The sequence below is a fragment of the Salmo salar genome, chromosome ssa03, assembly GCF_905237065.1.
Source record: "Salmo salar chromosome ssa03, Ssal_v3.1, whole genome shotgun sequence".
Lineage (NCBI taxonomy): Eukaryota > Metazoa > Chordata > Actinopteri > Salmoniformes > Salmonidae > Salmo > Salmo salar.
Genome location: NC_059444.1, coordinates 66392176 through 66419994, shown reverse-complemented (window position 1 = coordinate 66419994; position 27819 = coordinate 66392176). Strand labels below are relative to the sequence as shown.

Below are 27819 nucleotides of genomic sequence, written 5' to 3'. Positions count from 1 at the left end.
GAGTGATCTCCAGCCTTGTCCTCGTCAACACTCACACCTGTGTTAACGACAGTCACTGACATGATGTCAGCTGGTCCTTTTGTGGCAGGGCTGAAATGCAGTGGAAATGTTTTTGGGGGATTCAGTTCATTTGCATGGCAAAGATGGAAATTGCAATTCATCTGATCACTCTTCATAACATTCTGGAGTATATGCAAATTGCCATCATACAAACTGAGGCAGCAGACTTAGTGAAAATGAATATTTGTGTCATTCTCAAAACATCTGGCCACGACTGTACAGCTACAAAAATAAACAGTACACAACAAGTGCATAGAACTGAAGTAGAAGAGCCATTTCAACAAATTACTAAAGAGTGAGGAAGTTTTATTACGTCATAAAATATACACAAATACTGTTGTAAATAAAGTTAAAGTGTGTTAAAGAACTGTACAAGATATCGGTACACAATACATAAAGTGTATACTCCCCATAACCTGACCAGCGCTATCCCTCCCCGTAGTTACATTGCCACTGGGTCACACTGGCTTGCCAAAGGGACACGTCGCAAACACAGGTCATTACCAGAAACTGTGACTGCATCTGAGTCCCAGTTATCAATGACAACAAGGGTGCTGGTAAATGACATCCAGGGACCTCTTATTTTGCAATAGAAGGCTCCGATGACATCAACCCACTGTCAGCGTCTCCTTTTTCAAGAGTGCTTTTTTTGTTTTAAAAAGAAAAGTAGACAGCCCTATATTAGGTCCTTGGTGGAGAACATGGACAGCCTCCAGGAAAGGCTTTGAGTAGAGTGATGGGGAGAGTAGTGACAAATTCTCAACAGGCTATGAACAACCTGCTGGGAATAAAATAGGAAAAACAAAGTGCAATACTTCAAGAGTTCTCATACACAAGTGAAACAAAATGGAGTTTCAGAAAAAGAACAGCGAGATGGACAATCTCAAATAATGAGGCATGAGAAATGTATAGCCTGCAGTTTGTCCCCAGCAGCCCTGTGATCTCAACAGGGGACCTATGGAATTCTCAGAGTCCATGCACCAGAACTTCACTTCTGATGACACACACACACGACCCAGTTGGCGATGTAAAAGTTTCTAAAATCCTTCCCAATTTAGTACTTAATATTTTAAAAAAATTCAGATCCCCAGCTGCAATTTATGCATTTAGTATGTATTTTTCTACATTACACCTTAAAAACAACCAACCACATTTTGGCTTTACACAGAAATAAAAAATATTTACAGTGAAGTAAAAATAAAAATAATAAAAAAGCCATGGCACTTGATGCGCCACCCCCCCTTCAAGAACAAAGCTCGTCCATTCCCATCACACCTACAAAAACAAACACATTCAAATAAAAAAAGTTGACGTTAAGAACAATTATGAAAATCATAGCCACCGTCATTTTCCAACTTGTTCATCGCAGTCTCTGGTCAAATACCCATGTCTTAAGAGTGTTGCACAGTCTTAAAATAAGCATGGTTGCTTTGACCTTACCGACCTACCAAATATTATGACCAAAGAACACAAATCAAAAGGAGAATAAAGTGGAGAATTAGAGTGGAGAAGTGGAGAATTGGCAATTCAGTAAGAGGTAAAGTAGGGGAAAAGAACCCAACATAATTTCAGCTAATATTCACTTGCTCTTCCTTTCTTCTCATGGCTTCATCTACCACCCACCCATCTCTCCATCCTTCTCACCATTCCTTCTCTTCAGCTGTACCTTTCCTTTCCGAGTTAAAACGTCAAATAAGAAACAAAAACTGCCCAAGCCTCAACAGGACCACCATCAAATGAATATGATCTAGTCACAAAATATGCACAGTAAATCATACCAATGAGTACAGCCCCTTACTATTCTATAAATGAACTGGTTAAAACATACATGGGTACATTTGTGTGTGTGGTCTTTGCGGTGTAAACAGAAATGGCTAAATCCACACAAGCTCAAATTTCGAGTTGACCTTTTCTTGGTTTGGAACGCGTTTGTGCCCGCAACTATATTTGGCAAAGGAGCACCCGCTTGTCTTTTTCGACCCCCAAATCAGTCTTCTACCTCTGCCAGCCGCCCAGAGAATAGTGGGGGAGGGACAAAGGTGTGTGGCAGGGGGTGCATGATCCAAGCTACCATGGGGTAAATAGGTCAGTGGAGAGGAGGGTGTTATTCACTATCTTATCCTTGTACTATTATAGGCCAGGTTTATCCCATCAAAGTTAGGGTGGAGGGGAGAAATTCCTGCAGTCCTTGACCAACTGTCATCAGTTTATGATTCTCTGTCCTTTCCTCCAAGATCCACTTATTTGTCCAATTGGCAAAAATTCACAACAGAAACAAAACTGGGACAAAGGATCTCTTGAAGCCCTGCAATGGAAGACTGCGTATTTAGTCAGATGTGTAGATAGTGTTTTTTTGTTATTTATCACCTGTCTGACAAACTAGGTACATTTACTTAAGTCCTGCACGTGTCAACTTAGGGAAGAGACATCCTCACCTGTCAGTATCCAGTGCATGTGGAGCTGAAGGTTTCACTTCCCCAGGTGCTCAAATGGCATGCTGACCTGCAGAAAGAGAAAAGGAGGGGAGAGAACAAATGACTTCGAAAATTGGAGTGAAAATAAGAGGGCGATCAATTGAGTGCTGCAACTGTGGCACAAAATAAAAATTATAATCAACCCACTGCATGCTACATAATATAAAAGCTAAACACTAATAGGAAGTCCTCTGAAACTTGGACAAGAAATGTAATCTTGTTCTGGAAGGGTGGACATTTTTCCAGTTGATATTCCCCGTCAAAAAGTTGGTCGTAGGAGTTGGGCTCAGGTGCATGGCACCTGGATTGTAGGGTTTGTGATGATGCATGATGGGGTAGCGTTAGCGTACCTGCGATGTGGAAATTCGGGATTGGTCAAGACGGGCTGTGAGGTCAGAGGATGACACGTTTGCGGGTGCTCCTCGGTGGAGCCGCATGCTCACCTTCCGCTCACGCTCAGCGCGAGAGATAGCCCGCGGCGACGTGTTCCCTGAAAGAGGAAGAATACAAGGGAGAAGGTCATTTAGAAATAGAACTGTTGACGGCAAACCATCATTTATGTCAATGTGTTTACCAAATTATTTATCTATATCAAAAGTTATTTCATTGTACCCCACAATCCAGCATTTACAAAATTACACTGATTGGCAGAAGGGAGCTATAGTAATTAACTGAAATGTGTTAGTCACACACACTCTCTCTCTCTCGCTCTATTGGCCCTTATGGATTATTGGCCCTTATGGATAATTTCCTAAATGTTCCTATTCCATTCAACTATAGCTCTAGTTAAAAAGAGCACAGGTGTGTGCTCACCAGACTGCTGCACCCGTGAGGCGGGGTTAGAGATGGCCTGCTCTGGTCCATTCCTAACTCTGTTGGCGGCTGGTGGGTTTGGCCCTGGCGGGAGACCCCGTGCAGCGGATCCCCGAGGGCCTCCTACGATACGCTCGTCCCTTTCGTCAGCTCCCCTCCTCTCACCGTCTTCTGCTGTCCTACTGGCACCCTGAGAGGAGACCACACAGGTTACAGCAAACCCATACCTCTACATAGAACTACATCCAAATCTTTCAGAATCATTCTGATTATGTGGACACTATACCACTGCTTTACAACCCTGTTTTTGGAGAGCTACCCTCCTTTAGGTTTTCGCTCCAACCCGTTGTAACAAACCTGATTCATCTTATCAACCAGCTAATTATTAGAATAAGGTGTGCAAGATTAGGGTTGGCGTGAAAACCTACAGGACAGTAGCTCTCCAGGAACAGGGTTGGAGAGACCTGGTGTACAGACAGAATGTAGTACTTAGTTCCTTGTAAAGAGTAAGAGCTTTGGTGTGGCAAACTCACAAATTTGAGCATGTTCCAGTCGAATACGTAGTCATAGGAGAAGCCTTGTCTGTGGAACAGATTCCTGAAGAGCTGACGAAGGTATGAGTAGTCTGGCTTGTCGTCAAAGCGCAGCGAGCGGCAGAAATTCAGGTAGGTGGAGAACTCGGCTGCAGACAAGCGATGCCAATAAAAAGGGTGAGCAAAAACCCAGGATTGAGAGACTGGTATATGCAAACGTTTATTACAACACAATGGGGAAGAAAAATAGTTGTCCACACACATTGATACAAATGTCACAGCCCAGACAGATACTAGCAGTCACTTACAGGGGTGTCCTTTGCAGAGCACCTCGATGGGGGTAGACATTTTTTTCTCACTGATGCGTTCGTACTTCTGCCTCTTTGTGGCGGCTTTGAGGCCTTGCCAGGGCAGAGAGCCCAGGTTGAAGTACATGAGGACATATCCCAGAGATTCCAGGTCATCACGCCGAGACTGCTCTGAAGAACGGGAGACAGGTTTGAATGATTTGCTACTTAGGACATAAACAGGATCGAGTTCTATCAAAATATGTAAGCTAAGGACAAGGGGTCAATAGTCACTACATCTCAACACTAGGCATGAGCATTGGAAGTAAAATGAAATCACATTCAGAAAGACATTTCAGCCAAACAGGAGGAGGTGATTTATAAAGTCCCTTACCGATGCCCAGGTGGGTGTTGATGGATGCGTAGCGTGCAGTGCCCGTCAGGTTCTTGTTCTCCCTGTAGGGGATGTGCTGGTGTGTGCGGGCGTCTCTGTACTTCTTGGCCAGGCCAAAGTCGATGATGTACACCAGGTTGCCCTTCTTCCCCAGCCCCATGAGGAAGTTGTCGGGCTTGACATCGCGATGGATGAAGTTCTTGGAGTGGATGTACTCGATGCGACTGATCTGGAGAGGACAGAGGGGGATTCAGAAGAAAAGGACAAGCGAGACAACAGAAAGCTCTGCTGGCATGGTCTGTAAAAGCCTTGAAACCTTACTGTAAGCTAACAGTAATTTAAACCCTCCAACAGCCAATGCCTTTCGGGGACACAACATCGGTAAAAACAGAAACAATAAGTAACAGAACAAATCTGAGCAAAAGGAAGAACAACGAGGAGGACAGGAAGTGGAGAAAGGACATCCAAATACCATAGAAGAGTAATACGACTACACAGCAAAGTTATGAGAAAAGGATGACACAGCAGCACAAGCAAAGTTAGGACAGCAGACAAGAGTTAGTGGTAAAGGGTATAGAGGACAAACAGTACAATGAACGTTGAGGAGAAAAGATGACACCATAAGAGTTCTGTACCATCTGGTCTGCCAGCAGTAGCACCGTTTTGAGGCTGAACTTGCGGGAACAGAAGTTGAAGAGGTCTTCCAGACTGGGGCCCAGGAGCTCCATCACCATGACGTTGTAGTCTCCCTCTGCCCCGCACCACTTTATCGAGGGAATCCCCACTGTCAGGCAGGCACAAAGAAGTAGCTTTTAGTGTATATCTAATCATAGTTACTTGCGCATACATCCTTTACGGCTAATGTTATACAACAACAACTTCAGCAAAAGAGTGTTTCAGTGCTCAACACATTATTTTGGTGAACATGATACTTCTGAAATGAAATAAATGCAATAACTGGGTACATTTGACCATTTATGATAGTCACTACTTACTGATCCCAATACACACATAAGTGTCAATATGGCATTTAGTAATGCTCCTTCTCAGTCACACCCCCCCCCCCAATTCTCCTCACCTCCTCCCTGCATCATCTTATAGAACTTGCTCTCGATGTGCAGCTGTGGGTGTTTAGTCTTCACACATTCCAACTTAATGGCCACCTCCTCACCCGTGGCAATGTTGGCACCTGAGGAAGCACACACAAGGGCTAGACTCAGGAGCAACTTGTGAACCATGAACATGGAAAGAAACTCCGGTTGAACACCCAGGGAATGGAAAGAAAGTCTAAGGCTAAGAGGAGGAAAAAGCCAATATGGGGACTAGGCCAGTAGACAGAGACAAATGGAGAAAAGGACAAGGAAGAAGAGAAATGCCAACAGAGGGAGATGGAGCACTTCCACTTACCAAGGTAAATGTCTCCAAAGGAACCACTCCCTATTTTCCGTCCCAGTCGGTACTTATTCCCCACTCTCAGATCCATGGTGTTGAAGGTTCACTATGGACACAGAAGACGAGAAGAGGCCAAGATGTTACGAGGCAAGCATGACCGTACAGTGTTATATTTTATACTTAGCATAGACTAATTTGCAAATGAAAAGAAACAGAAAGGATGCAAATCCAACAGAATTCACTAGACCTCGAATCGAAGGCAAACTTTGACTAATGGAACATTTCTTCCTGAACCAGCGGTAGGCCGTCTTACAATGGTCATTTTGCACATTCCAATAAAGGATGGCCATTAACTGCAAACAACTAAATTAATTGAGTGAGGGTGTAGCTTGAGCGGGTTGATTAGCAGACAGCTGTCTGGATTCCAGCGATCGGCTACACGATTACATTTGTAGGGCTACTGAGGAGAGGTGGTACAGAGAAAGTGGGAAATACAGAGGAAAATATGGAAGATGAGGCCTGAAAGAGAGACAAGAGAAAGAGCAACAACATATCTGCCTGGAAGGGCCCGGGAGAGCTCTCCAGAGTCAGCTGGGGCCTGGATAGTAGAAATTGGCAGACACGAGGGAGGGAAGGAAGTGAGTCTTCTGAGCCAAACTGCACGTGACAGTGGAGTAGGATCATCACTTATTTAGCACCCTCAACCACGCCATATTCTGCAGCCACTGCAAAGGCGCTGCTGCGTGGGCTGTATGTGTGTCAAAGCCCAGAAAGGAATCTGTGCAATGAACTTTAGAGCAAGACCTGGAGAAGGATGAGGCATAATTTATAGAGCGCCACACCAATTTAGGTGGCCTAAGAAAAGCATTTTTTTTTTAGTACAGACAGATGGGAAGCATGATTCTGTCAGTTCTCATTACTAAACTACTATAGAGCTTTTCATTGTATGTGTATGACTTGTCATGTTTTTCCTATGATTAGGCCATCCTACAACACTGACCACATTATACCTCACCATGATTACAGGTCTACTTCCTCTCAACATAATACTTTGGAAATGCAAGTAGCTCATGACAGAGCAGAACGAGGAAGAACGAGAAGAAGCATTCTCGGACAAACTCCGTTTTGTGTGGCAATGGGCATACCAATTCGGGAATGGAAAAAGTCATCAATTGTGCAGGACTAGTTGTGCATATTTAAACTACCAAGGGGGACCAAATATCTTTCCGGAAATGATTCCAAAAAATTGGCATGAGGTTCTTCCCATTGCCTGTAGTGTTGTCAGAAGAGGCATCAGGTGACAGACAGAAATACAGATGTGATGGTAGTAGATGGATTAGGGTTAATAAAGGGTTAGGTTTCATTACAACACGAGGGTTTCAACTGTAGAGACCCAGTTCAGGCCTAACATTAATCAGGGCCCATGTATTAAACACCATAGATGAATTGCCTTGTCAGAAATAGTGACATTTCTTTATATCACACATTGCTCCGTGCATGACATTCAGCTATGGAATACTGCCAAATCTAGTGTGTCACAGTGCAGAAAATCACAATGGTCTACCGCTGGATATTCAGTTTGTAACATGGGACTTGTGATAATTATTTAGCAGTTGATTAATCCTACTGGGTCATGTGAGAGGTTTTATCAATAGATCACAGTTCAGAGCCAGGCTTTATATTTTGGTAGGAAACGATCAGGACCTGGTAACTACAGTGTAAACCGTACACTCCGGCACCATGTATTGCAATAGTCAACCATTACCACGAAACCCTACAGAGTATTTACTGACTTGAATCATTTCATCAGTATGGGCCTGTAACCTACATAGAATTACAATGCGTTCGCTTTAAAGAGGAATTCTGTCTTAACAAAAAACTAGGAGGATTTCACAACCACATGAAGAGAGACAATTTTTTCAGAAAAAAATACAACTAGGCCTACATAATGCCAGTCTATTTCACCTAGTGTTAATGTATTTGCTAGGTACGGCAACGTGAAATGTAACATTTGCATGGACAAAATCCTTACGGTTTTGAGTATCATCAACCCAACTAAACATCTTCTTACGTCACCTTTTAGAAAGCTGTCGCTGCGTTGGTAACAATCAAAAGGGAAGCATCTCAACTAGGTTGAATAGTTGTGACATTTACGATCACTCAAAAGTCGAACTGGTTACAATAATAATAACAACAACATTTACCGTACACTTCAAACAAAAGGTTGCTACTGTGACAACACCAACTGACCGTATACAGCAGTGGTTGTGCATAGCTAGTAAGTAGCCCGAGAATACGCTTGCCGCTTCAACCATGTACCAGTCATTCACACCATTTTGAATACCATAAAGCTTCACAAATAGTTGACAGTGTATACGATCATGTAACAGTTTGACTTTATTCTAGCCGCACCCTTACACTGGGGTACCTACCCTATGGTCTCCAGTGATAGCCATCTCTATTCGCCCCCTCCCCCTCTGCGACGCTCTGAATACAAGACTCCGGTTCGGTCGAATCAAGTTCCCTGTCCCCCCTGGTTTCGTCGGTTCCCCAGTACACTACTCACACGATATTAGGTTTATTAGAGAGGTGGTTCAGTGGCGGTGCTGATCCGAAGGTTGTCAGTCAGACTGGGCCCCGGGCAGCGAAGGATGGGAACGGATTCTGGTGGCTCTCATACCCCAATTTTCCTTTTGCATCGGCTATAGTCCCTGTGAAGCTTCAATACGAATGGCCGTCTCTATCAGAGTTCTGTCTCCCCCTCTAGTTACTTGCAACGCACCATTGACAACATCGATGATGTCAGAAGTACCCGGATTGCCTTAAAGAAATAGAACAGCTACAACTGTAGACATTCTTAAATGTTACACATTTGAGGAATAGGCAGCCTCAGAAAATAGATGCAACTGAATTAGTGAAAATAGGCTGCATTTACACAGGCAGCCCAATTCTGATATTTCTCTCACTAATTGGTCTTTTGACCAATCAGATCAGTGCTGAAAAAGAGCTGATATGAAAACATCAGAATTGGGCTGCTTGTGTAAACGCAACCATAGAGAGTTGGCTTTTGTTCAGTTATTCAGAGAATAGGCCTTTGCAGGATGATTCGATTCTTATGAACATTGTTATGAAGGATAATAGAGTGAAGACAAGAGCCATCATAACAAATAGCAATGGTTCTGGTTTAGAGATAGTGAAGATTCCATCCAGACATTCGTCCTCATGCACATTACCAAAGGGTTCTCCATAGCCCTGCACCCTGGAGTTTAGACACAAGCAGCAGAAGTGAAAGAACAGCGGAGGTCCCCATAAGGTACCTCTAGACCCTGATGGTTTTGCACAGTGATGGGCAACTGGCAGCCCCCCCTTTTGTGGAACTCAGTTGGGGTCTAAACTTGATGTTGAAAGTCAGAATAGTAGAACACATGGTGCAATTTCCAAATTTGGTAAGGCAGCAAGTTTTTTTTGTTACGTCAGTCACTGACAGTCACTCAATTAGCCCAATTAATCAGCTAACATTTTTTAGATTGGTTAATTAGTCTAGCCAGCTATCTAAACTTGTAGTAATCATGGTCAAATTACCGATTAACAAAATCACTCTCATATTCAAAACTGCAAACATTTCTCTCCACTCTATGACAAAATTGGTAAAATTGCAGGAACTGTGTTATAAAATTGCAAAATCTATTCCCCGCCCCATGGCAAAATGTTTTGTTCGCAAGGTGGGGTGCCCAACAAAGTTCCCCAATTGGCTCGGGCCGGCTCTGACTGCACATCTGGCTATGGATGTTGGTATTCAGACCCGCTAGCCACTGCAGCCACGAGTTCAGATTTTGTGGCCCCCACCCCCATCAAAGTTGCCCATCTCTGTTTTTTCACATACAGGATTTAAATACTCAATACTGTTATACTAATTGCACCGCAAATGATAGATCGCTGGAGAAGTGCATGCTTCTTACAGGCTGTGTGGCTTGTACAGTAAATAGGATTGGTTAAGATGGCATAGCAGATGGACACCGGATTATTTGAGTGTGTGTGACGTGGAGTGGACACAGGAACCCGTGTGTGAACGGTGTTGGGACACCTGAGGATAAAAGGCCATTCTGTATAGATGGACAATTCTCAATGACCACAAGACAAGTTGAAGCCAATACTTTCATCTTTATTAGTAATCTTGTTCTGTTTAAATACATTTCTTTGTAAAATCTCAAAACGAAACACTGAACAGGAGTGTTAAAGCCTGTCTTAATTTAAAACGATACACAACAAAACATATAAACGCACGGTAACTCTTTTCTGTGTCTTGTAAACAACCCCCCACCACTCCACAGTTTGATAAGATTTGGCATGTCCTTTTTCTTAATACATATGCCTTCAGCTCTTTGTGTCATTAAAAGTTTTATTATTGCAGTTCGGACAATAAAAAAAAAAAAAAGTCTGCAAAAAAAATATTCTTAAAATGAGAGAAAAAAAAAAAAGCATTAGTGCCAATGTTCTTGAACACAGTCAGCAGTTTACCGAATGCACTCAAAACATATTTTTAGACCTTCTGTAAGCAGCCTCGCACACTAATCATGACAGGCAGTAACATGCACACTACATTATCCTCACATTCACACAGGGGTTTATCACTTGGTCTCATTCTCACTCATACACACCGAGTATTCCACACACAGTATCCCACTCTCTGAGAAATGCAATGTTGCCTCATACTGCCAGAGTTTCAACAATTATCATAGTAACAGTAACAAACGTGATTGAGAGAAAAACAACAGTAGGAGGTCAGCATTTGAAAGGAACAATTACATTTCAGTATTCCACTGTTCAAAATAAAAACCACCATACAAAACAGAAACTAACATACACAATAAGATACAGTTGTCATCAATCAGAGCAGTGTGTTTGCACATGTTTTGATTCAGTCTCCATAAGGGACATGAATGGAAACTGCAGGTTGTCCTGCATCACGTAGTTTTCCTATATGACGCGAGTAATGCTGTTACAGTGCCCATCTGTCCGAAGGCTAGTTTGTATTTGGTGTGTGCATGTGTATATAAGTCTGTCATCAAATCACCTACTAAGCACAATGCAATCCAGCCAGTCTCTCAGACCGACAGACTAATTTTTCAGGTTCAAGTCTAGCAGTTGAAATCTTCATCTGTGGAAAAAGGCCTTACACGTCTAACAGTCCCTGCATTTGTTTATATAATAGCTTAAGTCTGGCCATGAGAATGTGTGTAAGCATGTCTCACATTTCTGCTTACGTGGTTATGTGTTTACGTGGTTATATTTAGTAATTTATATATGTATTTGTGTGTGTTTCCCAGTGTATGTCGTGTCAGTGTGTCTAAATATATACTTATGTGAAGGTGTCAGATGGAGTCAGCCCCTCCTCCCAGCAGGTCACCAGGCAACAGGGCAGCTGGGCTGCCCATTTGGTGCCTGTCCTCCATTTGGGGTGCACCCCACAAGGTGCTGCTGGAGTAACCTGGGGTCACACCACCCCAGAGCCCAGACCTCCCTGCCTCTACCCGTCCCACCCCACCCCCCACCCCCTTCCCAGCCCCGTTGGTGCTCCACTGAGCAAAAATACCAAGCCCAGGACCTTGGGCTGAGGTGGCCTCTGGAGAGCTGCCCGTACCGTCCAAACTTTGCCAGCCGGAGCTGGAAGGCCCCACACTACCCAGAACCCCTCCTCCACCGCTGTTTCCACCCAAATTGTTTCCTGCTCCTATTGCTGCTCGTTCACTCCCCGGGGAGCCCCCTCCGCTGTTGCCCACCGCTGTGTGCGTTCCTGACGAGCCCTGGGCCGCCCCTGCCCCTGGGCTGGCCCCCTCCACACCTCCAACCTGGGAATGTACAAAATAGCGAGCCACTTCCTCCTCACTCACAAACTCCGCCAGGATTGTGGTGTTCCCCAGAACACACCTGTAGAAAACAAAATATGTCAGTGTCCTTTAGTAAAACAGGTGAAGTAGTAGAAATTGTACTAACTGAATGGCCATCAGGCTCCAATTCAGCATTATAATCTTAAATAATGGTAAAATAAAATAAAAAACATGTTGCATGGAGCTAACATTAGGGAAAATGTGTAAGTATTTCATTACAGGCATTTAGCATTACACTTGGCAGCAGCACAGTGTTTGTTAGTGTGTAGAGGGGTAGTAGCCTACATGTGCAGTGCACCCTGGGCCTTGGCTGCTTCCTGACGTGTGCTGTAACGAATCAGGGCGCTGCCCTGGGTCAAGCCGAGGTGAAAGGTCAGTAGGGGGCCGTGCTGCATACAGATAGTCCGTAGTGTGGAACCGTCAATCTGTAGGAGAACAGAAAACTTAGTGGGATATCAGTGTGTCTGCGGTGGGGAAGTGTGAGACTGTAAAAGGGTGGGCAGTAGAATTAAGCATTTCCCCATTCTGTTTTTCCCTTAGCAGCCCTTTCATGCCAACGTCATTCATGCAATCCTTAATTGATTAAATGGATCAGCCAACTTCACAATCCAATTACACTTGGGTCACGCATGACATCAATGGGTCAGAAAACATAAAATTCCAAATCACCCACAACATAATCCCTAGGCCCTCTTCCCCCCCCCATCCTTCTGCTCATTCCCTCCCTGCTCATTGGTGCTACTGCTAACATCTTTATCAATTCTCTCCATCTGTACCTGAGGGGTGAGGTTGCTGAGCAGTAGCCAGCAGCTGCCTCTGGAGGCCACACCATCATTCCACGCTGAGCCTACGGAGAGAAAGAAGGCAGTCAGAAACAAAGGGTAGTCTTTCAAATCTTTTTTCTGTTGTAAAGCCGGTATCTAATAAATATCTTACTACAATGAGTTCTGAAAACCCAACAGCTATAAATGGTTTCGTATCAAGTTGGCCAGGAAACAGTTAAAATCGCTACAGGGTTGATCCAGGTATATAATATTACCTGTCCCAAATCTTGAATCTTGACTGCCCCCGCCCTCTCCCCAGCCCCTGGTCAAACGCGGGGCTCCGCTGCCCCATAGGGATGTCGAGGCCTGTTTCTGACTGGTCAGTCCAGGAGGGGGGCGTGGCAGCTGGGAACTGACGCGACTGGTCTTCCACGGCTTATTGTGTCCGATGGGCTCTGGGGGCCAGCTGGGTTTGTACTCAGAATACTTTGCTGAGGAAACAAGCACAACTTTCAACACACCAAAATAAATGACCAAGGGAAACAGCTAATTTCAATATATCATCAATTTACAGAGCTTTGGTTAGCAACTCATTCTCTCAAATATTAGACTAGACCTTAAAGCTGTTCATATATTAGAGAATGTCACTACCTGTGCTGTGTGCATTGCCAAGGGGGTTGTCTGAGGCACTGTAGGGCCAGGCACCTGGTGAAGGCAGCAAGGTGTTGAGGGAGGGGTTTGGCCCTGCAACAGAGATAGGATGTGTCAAGAAATACTGCAATACAACATATGGTGTGCCCGTGGCGGTCATGAAACTTGGTCAGCCGGTGACTTACAATCAAGTAACTGTCGGTCTCACAGTAATTGACCGTTAACTAAAGAACACATTTAGCATCTCCTGGCTTCCACACATAGCCTACAAGCTACCATGCGCATTCCTGACGAGCCCTGGGCCACCCCCCGTCGCACCTCCAACCTGGGAATGTGCAAAATAGCGAGCCACTTCCTCCTCACACAAACTCTGCCATGATTGTGGTGTTCCCCAGAACACAAGGGAAACATACCTAATTTCAATAAATTATCCATTTACAGAGCTTTGGTTCAGCTCAGTCTCAACTATTGGACTAGACCTTAAAGTTGTTCTTATTAGAGAATGCCGCTACCTGTGCTGTTGCATCCCCAGTTGTGGGGATGCGAACTCCCTCGCTGCTCATGTATGCCAGTTAGACTCTACACCCCTTTTAAAGCAGATTAATGTGCTTAATTTGAAGAAGTTATTTGGCCACTTTAGTTGTGATACAAACCTTATTAAAACATTTTCACAAGTGATCATTTATCATTCACAAGTGATAGGCTAATATTGTCACGAGGGTTGCACATTTTGGGGAATATATGCAAATGAATTTTAATACCATTTAAATGTATGTGTCATGACGTGGCCCTTTCTGGGTATAGATCGTGGCATCTCTCGCTCTCCTACATACAGGTTCTGTTATCTCAGGTCGTAAATTCCCGGAGGAGACTCTCCTCCTGGCCATGCAGTATGTATGCATGTATGTATATATATATATATATATATATATATATAGAGAGATAGAGAGAGAGATAGAGAGAGATAGATAGAGAGATAGAGAGAGAGATAGAGATAGAGATAGATAGAGAGATTGAATCTCTCTCTCAGTAGAACAAAGGAACTTCTTCTACATCACAGAACAATATCCATGTTTTGGAGAATGTGTAAACAGTCGGTGGAGAAGCCAGCTGCGACCCAGTCTGTTTTGTTTCATGTTTGTGACCTCATGAAAGACAATACAGCCACATTACCATAACTCTGTTTATACAGGTGCCTCCGTTATGAGGTTTGCGTCTAATTATTGTATAAAATGAATGAGTAAAGATGAAACCATTTGTGAAATGATGTAATGCTATGTTAATCTGTTAATGTGAGAGAATTGTATTCCCTTTAAAAAGTTTAACTAAGCCATTGGCCCGCCGCCATGAGCAGACATGATCTGGCTCATGGAACAGCTTTTTTCTACTGTTACCAATAAAACCCCCACCTGAAGAAATCCTCTTCAGACCATGCCTACCTCGGTCAGCTGAGGGGGCAAAGGTTTGAGTAGAGACCACAAAAACCTCCGTTTAAGCTAAGGTTGTAATGGTTGTTGAATTTCTAACCATACCACGTGGAGCATTGGCTACACGGCAGGAAATGGTTAAACTCAGACTATCGATCCTGACAGATTAAAAACAAATCTTAGATACTAATTACTAGTCTGCAGCTAGAAATTGTGTCAACCTGGGATGCGAAGACCGACAACTGCCAAAACATCTAATCTACAAGAACATTTCTGAATGATACTCTGACGTATCCATTCTAACCACGAAAGACTTCAGGGAAGAAGGGACGTTCGGATGAACTTTCCAACAGAAGGAATGACGACTCCAACAGAGATCACAATGACACACTGGGAGTAAATATATATTGATTGCAATTATTCCCAAATGAGTGTGCGTTCATGTGCAAAGGATTAGCATTTCAATTAATATAATTATCAATTGTGTAGTGACTTTTTGTCTTTCCCGCACTTCAGTCCACACCCACTTCCCTTTGTCCACCAAGCCGTCATATCGGCTTAGCCCACTAGGAAACCTCCCCTATCATTTCCTTGTAGCCATTTCTAATGTTTGTTTATGCATTTGTGATTTTTTAGCTAGTTAGTAAATAAATAATTAAGACAATTGGTGTATGGATGATTCATATTAAAGGCTGGGTTCGTGCAGATAACCAACAATTTACGACGTTTGGAATGACACTAACGTGAGGTAAAGAATAATTCATTAATTAGAAGACTGATTAGATATAATTTTCCTAATATAACTCTGCAGATATTGTAACTTTATAATCTGAAGATTATCCTTGGTGCCCCAACTTCCTAGTTAATTACATTTACATGATTAGTTTAACTCTGTAATAATAATTACAGAGAATTGATTGGATAAAATAGTCTTCAATCTAAAGATACCAAAGGCACGACACTTTTTTTAAAAATTGGATACATTTACCATATCATATGTAGACAGAAACAAACCTTACCTTATCATAAGTAGACAATTGTAAATTATTAAATCCTTTCAATAGAAATACAAAAGTTTAGTTACGAATTGAAGTTTAATTCAATTAATTGACTCTTCACATGGGATGTTTTCACTGAACAACAAAAGGGACTATTGAATGATCCTCAATGATCCATCGCATCTCCCAAAAACATTTTCAACATACATCTGTAAAATGATAGTCTAGAAACTAAAGCTTTGGTTGTTTTCCATGTCTTCTCCCTGGACCTCCTCAATGTCCATCTCTTGAACAGACTCAGGCCTCATCTTCACTGTCACTTTCCAACCTTGAGGATGGCTCATTGTCAGGCTCAAAAAGGCTCAAATTTGCCCGGATGGCCACCAATTTTTCAACTATTGTATTGGTCAGCCTGTTGCGTGCTTTGGTGTGTATGTTCCCAAACAAGGACCAGTTGCGCTCTGAGGAGGCTAATATTGGTAGGATTTGCAGGATGGTGGAGGCAACAGGGGAAAGAGCCTCAGATCCACAAAGTCCCTTCCACCAGGTGGCTGATGAGATATGTTGGCACAACTGCCATATTGCATCTCCATCCCAAAGCCCTTGCTTGGAAGTGTACTTCGTCAGACTGCCAAGAATCTTTCCCTCATTCAGGCCAAGGTGGCAAGCCACGGTAGTGATGACACCATAGGCCTTGTTGATCTCTGCACCAGACCGGATGCTCTTGCCAGCATACTTGGGCTCCAACATGTATGCTGCGGCGTGTATGGGCTTCTGGCAGAAGTCTTCACGCTTTTTGATGCATTTCAGAACTGCGGTTTCCTCTGCTTGGAGAAACAGTGAAGTGGGCAGGGCAGTACCCATTTTTTCCTCATAGTACCTATTTTTTCTCATACATCTGCAATCAGAGTCCGAACATCAGACAGGATGGCATTGTCTCCCTCAATCCACGCAATGGCTACTGCTATAGGTTTCAGGAGTTTCAGGCTGCTTACCACTCTCTCCCAAAATACATAATCCAGGAGGATCCTCTTGATGGGGCTGTCCATATCGGCAGACTGTGATATGGCCATTTCTTGGAGACTCCTTCCCCTTCAGGAGACAGTCAAACATGACGACACCTCCCCAACGGGTGTTGCTGGGCAGCTTCAATGTGGTGCTCTTATTCTTCTCCATTTGCTTGGTGAGGTAGATTGCTGCTATAACTTGATGACCCTTCACATACCTAACCATTTCCTTGGCTCTCTTGTAGAGTGTGTCCATTGTTTTCAGTGCCATGATGTCCTTGAGGAGCAGATTCGATGCATGAGCAGCACAGGCAATGGGTGTGATGTGAGGTTAAGACTCATCCACTTTAGAACAGGCATGCTTCATGTTCGTCGCATTGTCGGTCACCAGTGCAAATACCTTCTGTGGTCCAAGGTCATTGATGACTGCCTTCAGCTCATCTGCAATGTAGAGACCGGTGTGTCTGTTGTCCCTTGTGTCTGTGCTCTTGTAGTATACTGGTTAAGGGGTGGAGATGATGTAGTTAATTATTCCTTGCCCAAGAATATTCGACCACCCATCAGAGATAATTGCAATACAGTCTGCTTTCTCTATGATTTTCTTGACCTTCACTTGAACTCTGCTGAACTCTGCATCCAGCAAATGAGTAGATAAAGCATGTCTGGTTGGAGGAGTGTATGCTGGGCGAAGAACATTCAGAAATCTCTTCCAATACACATTGCCTGTGAGCATCAGAGGTGAACCAGTTGCATACACAGCTCGAGCAAGACATCCATCAGCATTTCTCTGAATACGTTCCTCCATTGAGTCAAAACAACTTCTGATTCCAGGAGGACCATGAGCTGTTGCTATCGATAAGGTATCTGATTCATCATTTTCACCTTGAATAGATGTAGAGGTACTTTTGTCAGAGGTTGCTTGTGAGCAGTGAGGGAACTTTATGCACTTGGCCAGATGATTCTGCATCTTTGTTGTATTCTTCACATATGATTTGGCACAGTATTTGCAAATGTAGACAGCTTTTCCTTCTACATTAGCTGCAGTGAAATGTCTCCACACAGATAGTGCCCGTGGCATTTTCCTGTGAAGATCTGGGGAAAAAAGGAGTAAATAAAAACAAATACAATTCCATGTACAGATAAATAAATAGTTAAGCAGTTAGATTAAACAACTCCTTTGTAAGATAAATGTTTTAAAATGAAACATGTATGGAAACAGGTGAATTAACACTCCTCAGTTAGCAGGCTCAAGCAAACTAAACCCCACATGGAAGCAAAAACGAACTAGCAGAAATTGTTAACAAGTTAGAAATGATTTAAACACTTTGCTCTAGGCTACTACTTACTAAAAAAAATATTTATGTCATAAAATATATTCACCCCACCCAGTAATGTAATGAAAACTTACCAGAAAGCATGTAGTCCATGGCTCGGACAGTGTAGTAGCAAGATCTTGAGAATCAGCTGTACATGTGATGGAAGAATGCACTGTGCATGCAGAGGGTTGCAATTTCATTGAATTGGGGTAGTTTAACCAAAATATGCCACAAGACCTACAATTGCCTTATATGTATCCTACAAAAAAAGGTTCACTGTTATAAGCAAACTTTTTTGATGAATTTAAGCACAATTCCCCAAATTCCAGGGCTCAACTTCCCATGGAAAATGTCTGTACATTTATAGACCCTTTGCAACCCTAATTGTCCCCCATCAGACCATTCTTGATTTAATCTTGTCTTTACATATACTAAATAATATATTTTTGTGAAATTTGTTTTGATTTAGAACGGACCATTGTCGTGCACCTGTACCAAAACAGGGGCAGCGGGATTTTTTTTAATGTCATCTATGCACTTAAATAGCAAATGGAGGATGCTTTTCCCACCAGGCAGTTTGACTGCCCTCGTGACCGCCAGTAATATGGTCACTGCAACAGCCCAAGGTGTGCCAATAGGTTTAATCTCATTCAATACTTATACAGAAGCAGTGATTAAACAGTGAGTACCTGTATTGTCTCGCAGTAACTGGTGGTCAGAGTCACTGAGGCTGGAGGGTCCATGGGAGCCCAGTACACTGCCAGGGGTCATGTACGGGTCCGACTCCGGGTCGGCACTCTGGATGCCTTTCCAGGGCACTCCAGGCTGGAACTCTGTCACCGCAGAAACCACAGGGAAGACTACTGAGCCTGGCAATATTGACATGTTTTGCCACCTTTCATGTGCATTTCAAAATTGTGCATTAGGCACTTGGGGTACTGAAAGCAACTTACCTGGGGGCCAGCTGGATGTCCCAGTCATGGTGGCCATCTTGCTTCCAGGGGTACGGTGCCAGTTGTCAGAAGGGCCCTGAGGGGGCATTCCCAAACCATCAACCCCGAGCAACTCATACTGTGAATATGGGGAGCCCTCTCGAACTTTCATGGCCATGGGTAAAGGACCTGCAATAGCACACAAGACAAAAACAGAAATACAAATCATTTGTCAGTTTGACATGACTTTTCCTTTTATGGCTTTATATAGGTATGATCATTCATGTCATTAGCAAGAAACTGGATTTTAATGACTCACCATTCTTGTGATGGGCTGTATCTGGGGGGGAGGGGGCCGGAGAGTGACCCTCCATCATCCATTTGAAGCGGGACTGCTGCCCTCCTCCTCCATCCTTAACCCCCCCCACCATGGAGCCCAGCTCCAGCCCAGACAGATTGCCTCCGGGAGCAAGACCTGAGATACCAGAAAAAAACATGGTCAGATGGTTCATTCAATGCAGTCATGAGCAAAGATGGCTGTGTTGATAAAACTTGGGCCAGTGTAATCCCCCTGAAATCGAACATCACGGAATAGCTGCTAGGTGATTTAAATGAAAGACTTTCGTCACGCAACAGTGATATACGAGCTACTGTTTACACAAATTAGTTGGATATGATTTAGTAATGGTTTGCCTTTGACGTCATACTGAGTAGACTGCTCTAAACTGACAGATTGGACTGAGATGTGTCAGAGAGATAATAACGAAGACCAAACCTAAGCAACTTACCAGAGTACATCCCCTGTGTTTTGGCATGAAGATCTGACAAGGGCCCACCCATACCAGGGTGGGGCATCGAGTCTGCCATCGGCTGTTTTGGTGCCCCTCCAAGAGATGGAGACAGTTTGGAGCTCCCACTGCCTCCGCCTACCACTCCCTGTTGTTGCTGTCTCTGTTGTTGCAGAATAGCCATGATTCTAGCCAGCTATGGAGACATAGGGTAAGAGAAAAGATAGAAAAATATGTACACAAACACTGCATCAAGAGACTAAAGACAAGCTGGCTAGAAAGCTACTACATACTGAAAGTCTAGCACAACTATTGCATCTAATATTTAAATTAGTCCGAACTGCTATAGGTATAGTGATAAGGCACTACACTACTATGGGACGTTCAGTACCTGCTGTGGATCAGTCTGCTGGCGTATAGGCTGAGGCAACTTCCTCTGGTTCTGCAGGAGCTGCTGCTGCTGTTGCTGCTGCAGAAGGAGCTGACAAGCCTGGGGGGGGGGGGGGAGGAAGGTATGGAGTTGGCAGGCACAAAGTAGTTTTACTATTCTATTCCACTGAGAGAGCTAGTGTAGTAGCAGTTTTACAGTTGCAATTACTTGATATCCAATCAATACAAGATTATTTGAATTACTGAGCAATTTAGAAAATTGTGATAAATGGTTCAGACGGCCTGAACCACAACACCGAGGCGGAGACGATATTTACCAGGTGGAATTGCTGCACATGAGGGTAAATGTTACTAAGCACGGCAAGTTGCTGTGGTGAGAGCTGAGGTGGGAACACCCCTCCTCCGACACCTACTCCTCCAACACTGCTGCCAGGAGAGGGTATCTGCTTTAGCATGGGGCCCGGCACCTGTGACGTGAAAAAAGCATCACCATGTGTATTAGCATTGTGGACACTGGAGAAAGAAAAAAAATGCTCTCTGGATATATTATTTTCCGGAACTCCAATTTGAGCAGCAGCAGCTGAAAAATGAGCTCCTACAAATATTGAAATTTACATGGTTTTTAGAGTGAAGTACATCGGAAAAAGCAAAAGAAAACTGCAAGACTGAATAGGAGAAAAAACAAGCAACAAACAAAGATAGGCTTTTGAAAAATAACTATTTTTCATAAAATTGTAGTTATCTTAGCTAGCTGAAATGTTTACCAGGTGCTAAGCAGTTGCTAGGGACTCTTTTGGAAGAAGCTAGCTAGCTAACGAAGAACAACAAAGAATATCTAGTTAACAGAAGAAAAGAAAGAGAAAATTAGGACAGAAGAAAAAGGATATCAAAGTGAAACAGTTCTCTAAAGACACAGGAGACAATAATACAAGAAACAACACTTCTGTAGCTTGTCAACTATGTGTCTGTCTATCCCTGTTCTCTCCTCTCTGCACAGGCCATACAAACGCTTCACACCGCGTGGCCGCTGCCACTCTAACCTGGTGGTCCCAGCGCGCACGACCCACGTGGAGTTCCAGGTCTCCGGCAGCCTCTGGAACTGCCGGTCTGCAGCCAACAAGGCTGAGTTCATCTCAGCCTATGCTACCCTCCAGTCCCTAGACTTCCTGGCGCTGACGGAAACATGGATTACCACAGATAACACTGCTACTCCTACTGCTCTCTCTTCGTCTGCCCACGTGTTCTCGCATACCCCTAGAGCATCGAGCCAGCGGGGTGGTGGCACTGGAATCCTCATCTCTCCCAAGTGGACATTCTCTCTTTCTCCCCTGACCCATCTGTCTATCTCCTCATTTGAATTCCATGCTGTCACAGTTACCAGCCCTTTCAAGCTTAACATCCTTATCATTTATCGCCCTCCAGGTTCCCTTGGAGAGTTCATCAATGAGCTTGACGCCTTGATAAGTTCCTTTCCTGAGGATGGCTCACCTCTCACAGTTCTGGGTGACTTTAACCTCCCCACGTCTACCTTTGACTCATTCCTCTCTGCCTCCTTCTTTCCACTCCTCTCCTCTTTTGACCTCACCCTCTCACCTTCCCCCCCCTACTCACAAGGCAGGCAATACGCTTGACCTCATCTTTACTAGATGCTGTTCTTCCACTAATCTCATTGCAACTCCCCTCCAAATCTCCGACCACTACCTTGTATCCTTTTCCCTCTTGCTCTCATCCAACACTTCTCACTCTGCCCCTACTCGGATGGTATTGCGCCGTCCCAACCTTCGCTCTCTCTCTCCCGCTACTCTCTCCTCTTCCATCCTATCATCTCTTCCCTCTGCTCAAACCTTCTCCAACCTATCTCCTGATTCTGCCTCCTCAACCCTCCTCTCCTCCCTTTCTGCATCCTTTGATTTTCTCTGTCCCCTATCCTCCAGGCCGGCTCGGTCCTCCCCTCCTGCTCCGTGGCTCGACGACTCACTACGAGCTCACAGAACAGGGCTCCGGGCAGCCGAGCGGAAATGGAGGAAAACTCGCCTCCCCTGCGGACCTGGCATCCTTTCACTCACTCCTCTCTACATTCTCCTCTTCTGTCTCTGCTGCTAAAGCCACTTTCTACCACTCTAAATTCCAAGCATCTGCCTCTAACCCTAGGAAGCTCTTTGCTACCTTCTCCTCCCTCCTGAATCCTCCCCCCCTCCCCCTCCTCCCTCTCTGCGGATGACTTCGTCAACCATTTTGAAAAGAAGGTTGACGATATCCGATCCTCGTTTGCTAAGTCAAACGACACTGCTGGTCCTGCTCACACTGCCCTACCCTGTGCTTTGACCTCTTTCTCCCCTCTCTCTCCAGATGAAATCTCGCGTCTTGTGACGGCCGGCCGCCCAACAACCTGCCCACTTGACCCTATCCCCTCCTCTCTTATCCAGACCATTTCCGGAGACCTTCTCCCCTTCCTCACCTCGCTCATCAACTCATCCTTGACCGCTGGCTACGTCCCTTCCGTCTTCAAGAGAGCGAGAGTTGCACCCCTTCTGAAAAACCCTACACTCGATCCCTCCGATGTCAACAACAACAGACCAGTATCCCTTCTTTCTTTTCTCTCCAAAACTCTTGAACGTGCCGTCCTTGGCCAGCTCTCCTGCTATCTCTCTCAGAATGACCTTCTTGATCCTAATCAGTCAGGTTTCAAGACTGGGCATTCAACTGAGACTGCTCTTCTCTGTGTCACGGAGGCTCTCCGCACTGCTAAAGCTAACTCTCTCTCCTCTGCTCTCATCCTTCTAGACCTATCTGCTGCCTTTGATACTGTGAACCATCAGATCCTCCTCTCCACCCTCTCCGAGTTGGGCATCTCCGGCGCGGCCCACGCTTGGATTGCGTCCTACCTGACAGGTCGCTCCTACCAGTTGGCGTGACGAGATTCTGTCTCCGCACCATGCGCTCTCACCACTGGTGTCCCCCAGGGCTCTGTTCTAGGCCCTCTCCTATTCTCGCTATACACCAAGTCACTTGGCTCTGTCATATCCTCACATGGTCTCTCCTATCATTGCTATGCAGACGACACACAATTAATCTTCTCCTTTCCCCCTTCTGATAACCAGGCGGCGAATCGCATCTCTGCATGTCTGTCAGACATATCAGTGTGGATGACGGATCACCAGCTCAAGCTGAACCTCGGCAAGACGGAGCTGCTCTTCCTCCCGGGGAAGGACTGCCCGTTCCATGATCTCGCCATCACGGTTGACAACTCCCTTGTGTCCTCCTCCCAGAGTGCTAAGAACCTTGGCGTGATCCTGGACAACACCCTGTCGTTCTCCACTAACATCAAGGCGGTGACCCGATCCTGTAGGTTCATGCTCTACAACATTCATAGAGTACGACCCTGCCTCACACAGGAAGCGGCGCAGGTCCTAATCCAGGCACTTGTCATCTCCCGTCTGGATTACTGCAACTCGCTGTTGGCTGGGCTCCCTGCCTGTGCCATTAAACCCCTACAACTCATCCAGAACGCCGCAGCCCGTCTGGTGTTCAACCTTCCCAAGTTCTCTCACGTCACCCCGCTCCTCCGCTCTCTCCACTGGCTTCCAGTTGAAGCTCGCATCCGCTACAAGACCATGGTGATTGCCTACGGAGCTGTGAAGGGAACGGCACCTCCATACCTTCAGGCTCTGATCAGGCCCTACACCCAAACAAGGGCACTGCGTTCATCCACCACTGGCCTGCTGGCCCCCCTACCTCTGAGGAAGCACAGTTCCCGCTCAGCCCAGTCAAAACTGTTCGCTGCTCTGGCACCCCAATGGTGGAACAAGCTCCCTCACGACGCCAGGACAGCGGAGTCAATCACCACCTTCCGGAGACACCTGAAACCCCACCTCTTTAAGGAATACCTAGGATAGGATAAAGTAATCCTTCTAACCCCCCCCCTTAAAAGATTTAGATGCACTATTGTAAAGTGGTTGTTCCACTGGATATCATAAGGTGAATGCACCATTTTGTAAGTCGCTCTGGATAAGAGCGTCTGCTAAATGACTTAAATGTAAATGTAAATATAGAATGTAGAGTTTTGTTAGACAACCTGGCCAACATTCCAAAATGGTAATCTAAAGACAAGCTAGAAAATATACTGCTCCAAAAAATAAAGGGAACACTTAAACAACACAATGTAACTCCAAGTCAATCACACTTCTGTGAAATCAAACTGTCCACTTAGGAAGCAACACTGATTGACAATAAATTTCACATGCTGTTGTGCAAATGGAATAGACAACAGGTGGAAATTATAGGCAATAAGCAAGACACCCCCAATAAAGGAGTGGTTCTGCAGGTGGAGACCACAGACCACTTCTCAGTTCCTATGCTTCCAGGCTGATGTTTTGGTCACTTTTGAATGCTGGCGGTGCTTTCACTCTAGTGGTAGCATGAGACGGAGTCTACAACCCACACAAGTGGCTCAGGTAGTGCAGCTCATCCAGGATGGCACATCAATGCGAGCTGTGGCAAGAAGGTTTGCTGTGTCTGTCAGCGTAGTGTCCAGAGCATGGAGGCGCTACCAGGAGACAGGCCAGTACATCAGGAGACGTGGAGGAGGCCGTAGGAGGGCAACAACCCAGCAGCAGGACCGCTACCTCCGCCTTTGTGCAAGGAGGAGCACTGCCAGAGCCCTGCAAAATGACCTCCAGCAGGCCACAAATGTGCATGTGTCTGCTCAAACGGTCAGAAACAGACTCCATGAGGGTGGTATGAGGGCCCGACGTCCACAGGTGGGGGTTGTGCTTACAGCCCAACACCGTGCAGGACGTTTGGCATTTGCCAGAGAACACCAAGATTGGCAAATTCGCCACTGGCGCCCTGTGCTCTTCACAGATGAAAGCAGGTTCACACTGAGCACATGTGACAGAGTCTGGAGACGCCGTGTAGAACGTTCTGCTGCCTGCAACATCCTCCAGCATGACCGGTTTGGCGGTGGGTCAGTCATGGTGTGGGGTGGCATTTCTTTGGGGGGGCCGCACAGCCCTCCATGTGCTCGCCAGAGGTAGCCTGACTGCCATTAGGTACCGAGATGAGATCCTCAGACCCCTTGTAAGACCATATGCTGGTGCGGTTGGCCCTGGGTTCCTCCTAATGCAAGACAATGCTAGACCTCATGTGGCTGGGGTGTGTCAGCAGTTCCTGCAAGAGGAAGGCATTGATGCTATGGACTGGCCCGCCTGTTCCCCAGACCTGAATCCAATTGAGCACATCTGGGACATCATGTCTCGCTCCATCCATCAACGCCATGTTGCACCACACTGTCCAGGAGTTGGCGGATGCTTTAGTCCAGGTCTGGGAGGAGATCCCTCAGGAGACCATCCGCCACCTCATCAGGAGCATGCCCAGGCGTTGTAGGGAGGTCATACAGGCACGTGGAGGCCACACACACTACTGAGCCTCATTTTGACTTGTTTTAAGGACATTACATCAAAGTTGGATCAGCCTGTAGTGTGGTTTTCCACTTTAATTTTGAGTGTGACTCCAAATCCAGACCTCCATGGGTTGATCAATTGGATTTCCATTGATTATTTTTGTGTGATTTTGTTGTCAGCACATTCAACTATGTAAAGAAAAAAGTATTTAATAAGATTATTTATTTCATTCAGATCTAGGATGTGTTGTTTAAGTGTTCCCTTTATTTTTTTGAGCAGTGTATATTGTTATTGACTTTTGGAGCACCTGCTATTACACAACGTGGAACAACACAGGCAACGTACCTGCGCAGACAAGAATTGATGAGGGACTTGTCCGCGTAACCCTTGGGAGGGGTTCATGGGATGCATCCCAGACTGGCGCATTCCCCGAGACTGAGGCATCCCACCGCTGCCACCAAATAAACCATGACCACCCATCTGGAACGATATACAGAAGAGTACAGTTAAATATGAAATTATAAAAAGGAACAGTGAGAGCTGAGAAAAGGAAAATATCTATAAAGTTAGTTGACAAAAAAAGCTAGTTGATGTTAGCTGGCTAGCTAATGATAGGGTCAACATATCTAGCCTCCTCCACCTAGGCCAATCGACGGACCATGCAAACATTGCTTAGCACAGCTTCAAGGACACCTTGAACCCTTTGACAGGAGTATGACTCTCTTACCTTGTCACTGTAAGGCCCCATGTCTCCAGGCCCCATGTCTTTGGAACTGGGCATACGGTAGCCTCCGCCACCTCTTCCTCCTCTCCGCATTTCACCGCTGTAGTCATTCATCCCTCTCTTATCTCCTTCCAACTTTTTATCAAGACTCAAGTCCTCGCCCTATTAAAAGAGTCGGAAGCTTGAGTTTTTACAGAGTGATCAAAGACTTAGTCATGATCTGGTTAACCATTACTACAAACACGGTTATGTTTTACCATTTTTTAAAACATTTTCAGAACATCATCTTGAGAATCTATGCTACCTAGCTAGTTCCAGTTGGCTAACGTTAGCTACTAGCCAAGCTAGCATGTAATTACATTCCAAATCATGGTGAGATACTATGTGCATCCACTAATAAGAAACCATATAAATTCATGCCAAAAGCTGCAACGCCTCTACTCCTGTGTGTTTGGTGGAGTATGGGAACCGTGCGCACATCTACTGTATGCAGTGCTCATTTCATCCCGGAGGACTTCAATGGCTTAGTATAACCAGTGGAAGGCAGGATTTGGAATGAAACCAGGTGTTGTGCCGAGCGTTATTTGTGAAGCCTGCAAGCTCCATTTCAGGGTTCCCCAACTGGTGGCCTTATTTGGGCCAAGTTCTGTGTGCAAAAAATAGTTTTTTTTATTTTTTATTGGTTCATTGTTGGGGCATAAGACTGTAAAAACACCAATAAATAAGTTAAGTGATTTTTAATTTTGGAAATCTGTTCCAAGTATTCCCAAGCATTATAAAAAGACATGTGATTGTATAAAAATGTAAGCATTGTTTTAGTCAAACATATGGGTTTGGGCTTATCGTGGATAATTTGCAGTCTACAAATTATTTGTAATTATGTTCAGGCCCCCCAGACCGTCCACTCAAGAAAAAAAAAAAAAATCGTCCCGTGACTAAATCCAGTTTACCATCTCTGCTCGATTTCCTACTGGTACATCGAGTGTCAGCAGTGATGAGATAAACCATGTAAATTCAATGTGGATTTACCACACTATTGGATTAGCATGCAGACTCTCCCTCTGAAGTCCTCTCCTTGGCTCTTTGACTTTGGTAGCTTACTCAGCCGTAAATTGTTGCCAAAATTTGGTTTACTTTAATGTAGCTGTAAGCTAGGTGTTGACAGCAACTGGCTGACTCAAGCAGTGCTAACCAATGGTCCCTCTAAACTGCACGCATTCCACACAGCTCCCCGGGACTGCCGCACAGAAATATCAACCCACAGAGAGATGCATAAGATTGAGCTTCACTGCTCTAGAAAGTTCAGTGGTCACCAACCGGTCAATCATGATCGATCAGTTGATCGTGAAGGGATTCCTAGTCGAACGCCAAATAAAAACCTAACGATAAAGCAATGTGTTCCTATTTTTACCACTGTTGGCGGTAGGCGCACCCAATTCAGCTGCCCTGTGCGCCGGGTAGGTGAACTGTTGCCATTTTTAACCATTTCGTGTGTCTTAAGGCACAATCTCTGGCTTCCCGGTGGGCCCAGAGAGCAAATCAAGTGCACTATAGGTCTACCACTGGCCAATCGGATGGC

General features: G+C 44.9%; 2 protein-coding genes across 8 annotated transcripts in view; both read right to left on the bottom strand.

The window, feature by feature from the left end:
- Positions 1–349: 349 nt before the first annotated feature.
- On the bottom strand, positions 350–8785 carry LOC106601228 (casein kinase I). 2 transcript variants are annotated; one of them, XM_014193266.2, is made up of 11 exons: positions 8386–8785; positions 5969–6059; positions 5640–5750; positions 5197–5345; positions 4562–4790; positions 4189–4359; positions 3881–4029; positions 3348–3537; positions 2885–3024; positions 2496–2562; positions 350–2365 (listed from the first exon to the last, which is right to left on the bottom strand). In XM_014193266.2, the coding sequence occupies exons 2-10, from the start codon at positions 6042–6044 to the stop codon at positions 2530–2532; spliced, it is 1248 nt and encodes a 415-aa protein (XP_014048741.1). In that variant the 5' UTR covers positions 6045–6059; positions 8386–8785; the 3' UTR covers positions 350–2365; positions 2496–2529. The 2 variants fall into 2 exon arrangements, with proteins under 2 accessions (XP_014048741.1, XP_045571107.1); XM_045715151.1 differs by having other exon boundaries at positions 8520–8784.
- A 1309-nt stretch (positions 8786–10094) lies between these two features.
- Positions 10095–27819, bottom strand: part of LOC106601229 (trinucleotide repeat-containing gene 6B protein) — a 31306-nt gene continuing 13581 nt past the window's right edge. For 5 of the 6 annotated variants that reach the window (XM_045715149.1, XM_045715148.1, XM_014193271.2 and 2 more), the window contains exons 9-21: positions 26244–26402; positions 25862–25996; positions 20432–20581; positions 20116–20214; positions 19725–19920; positions 19256–19411; positions 18958–19125; positions 18694–18837; positions 13257–13349; positions 12881–13096; positions 12618–12688; positions 12127–12266; positions 10095–11881 (exon numbers count right to left, since the gene is read on the bottom strand). In XM_045715149.1, the coding sequence (XP_045571105.1) occupies positions 11326–11881; positions 12127–12266; positions 12618–12688; positions 12881–13096; positions 13257–13349; positions 18694–18837; positions 18958–19125; positions 19256–19411; positions 19725–19920; positions 20116–20214; positions 20432–20581; positions 25862–25996; positions 26244–26402 (2283 nt within the window). In that variant the 3' untranslated portion in view covers positions 10095–11325. Of the gene's footprint in view, positions 11882–12126; positions 12267–12617; positions 12689–12880; positions 13097–13256; positions 13350–17705; positions 18177–18693; positions 18838–18957; positions 19126–19255; positions 19412–19724; positions 19921–20115; positions 20215–20431; positions 20582–25861; positions 25997–26243; positions 26403–27819 lie in introns of those variants that run through there. The other variant, XM_045715150.1, reaches the window with a different exon arrangement.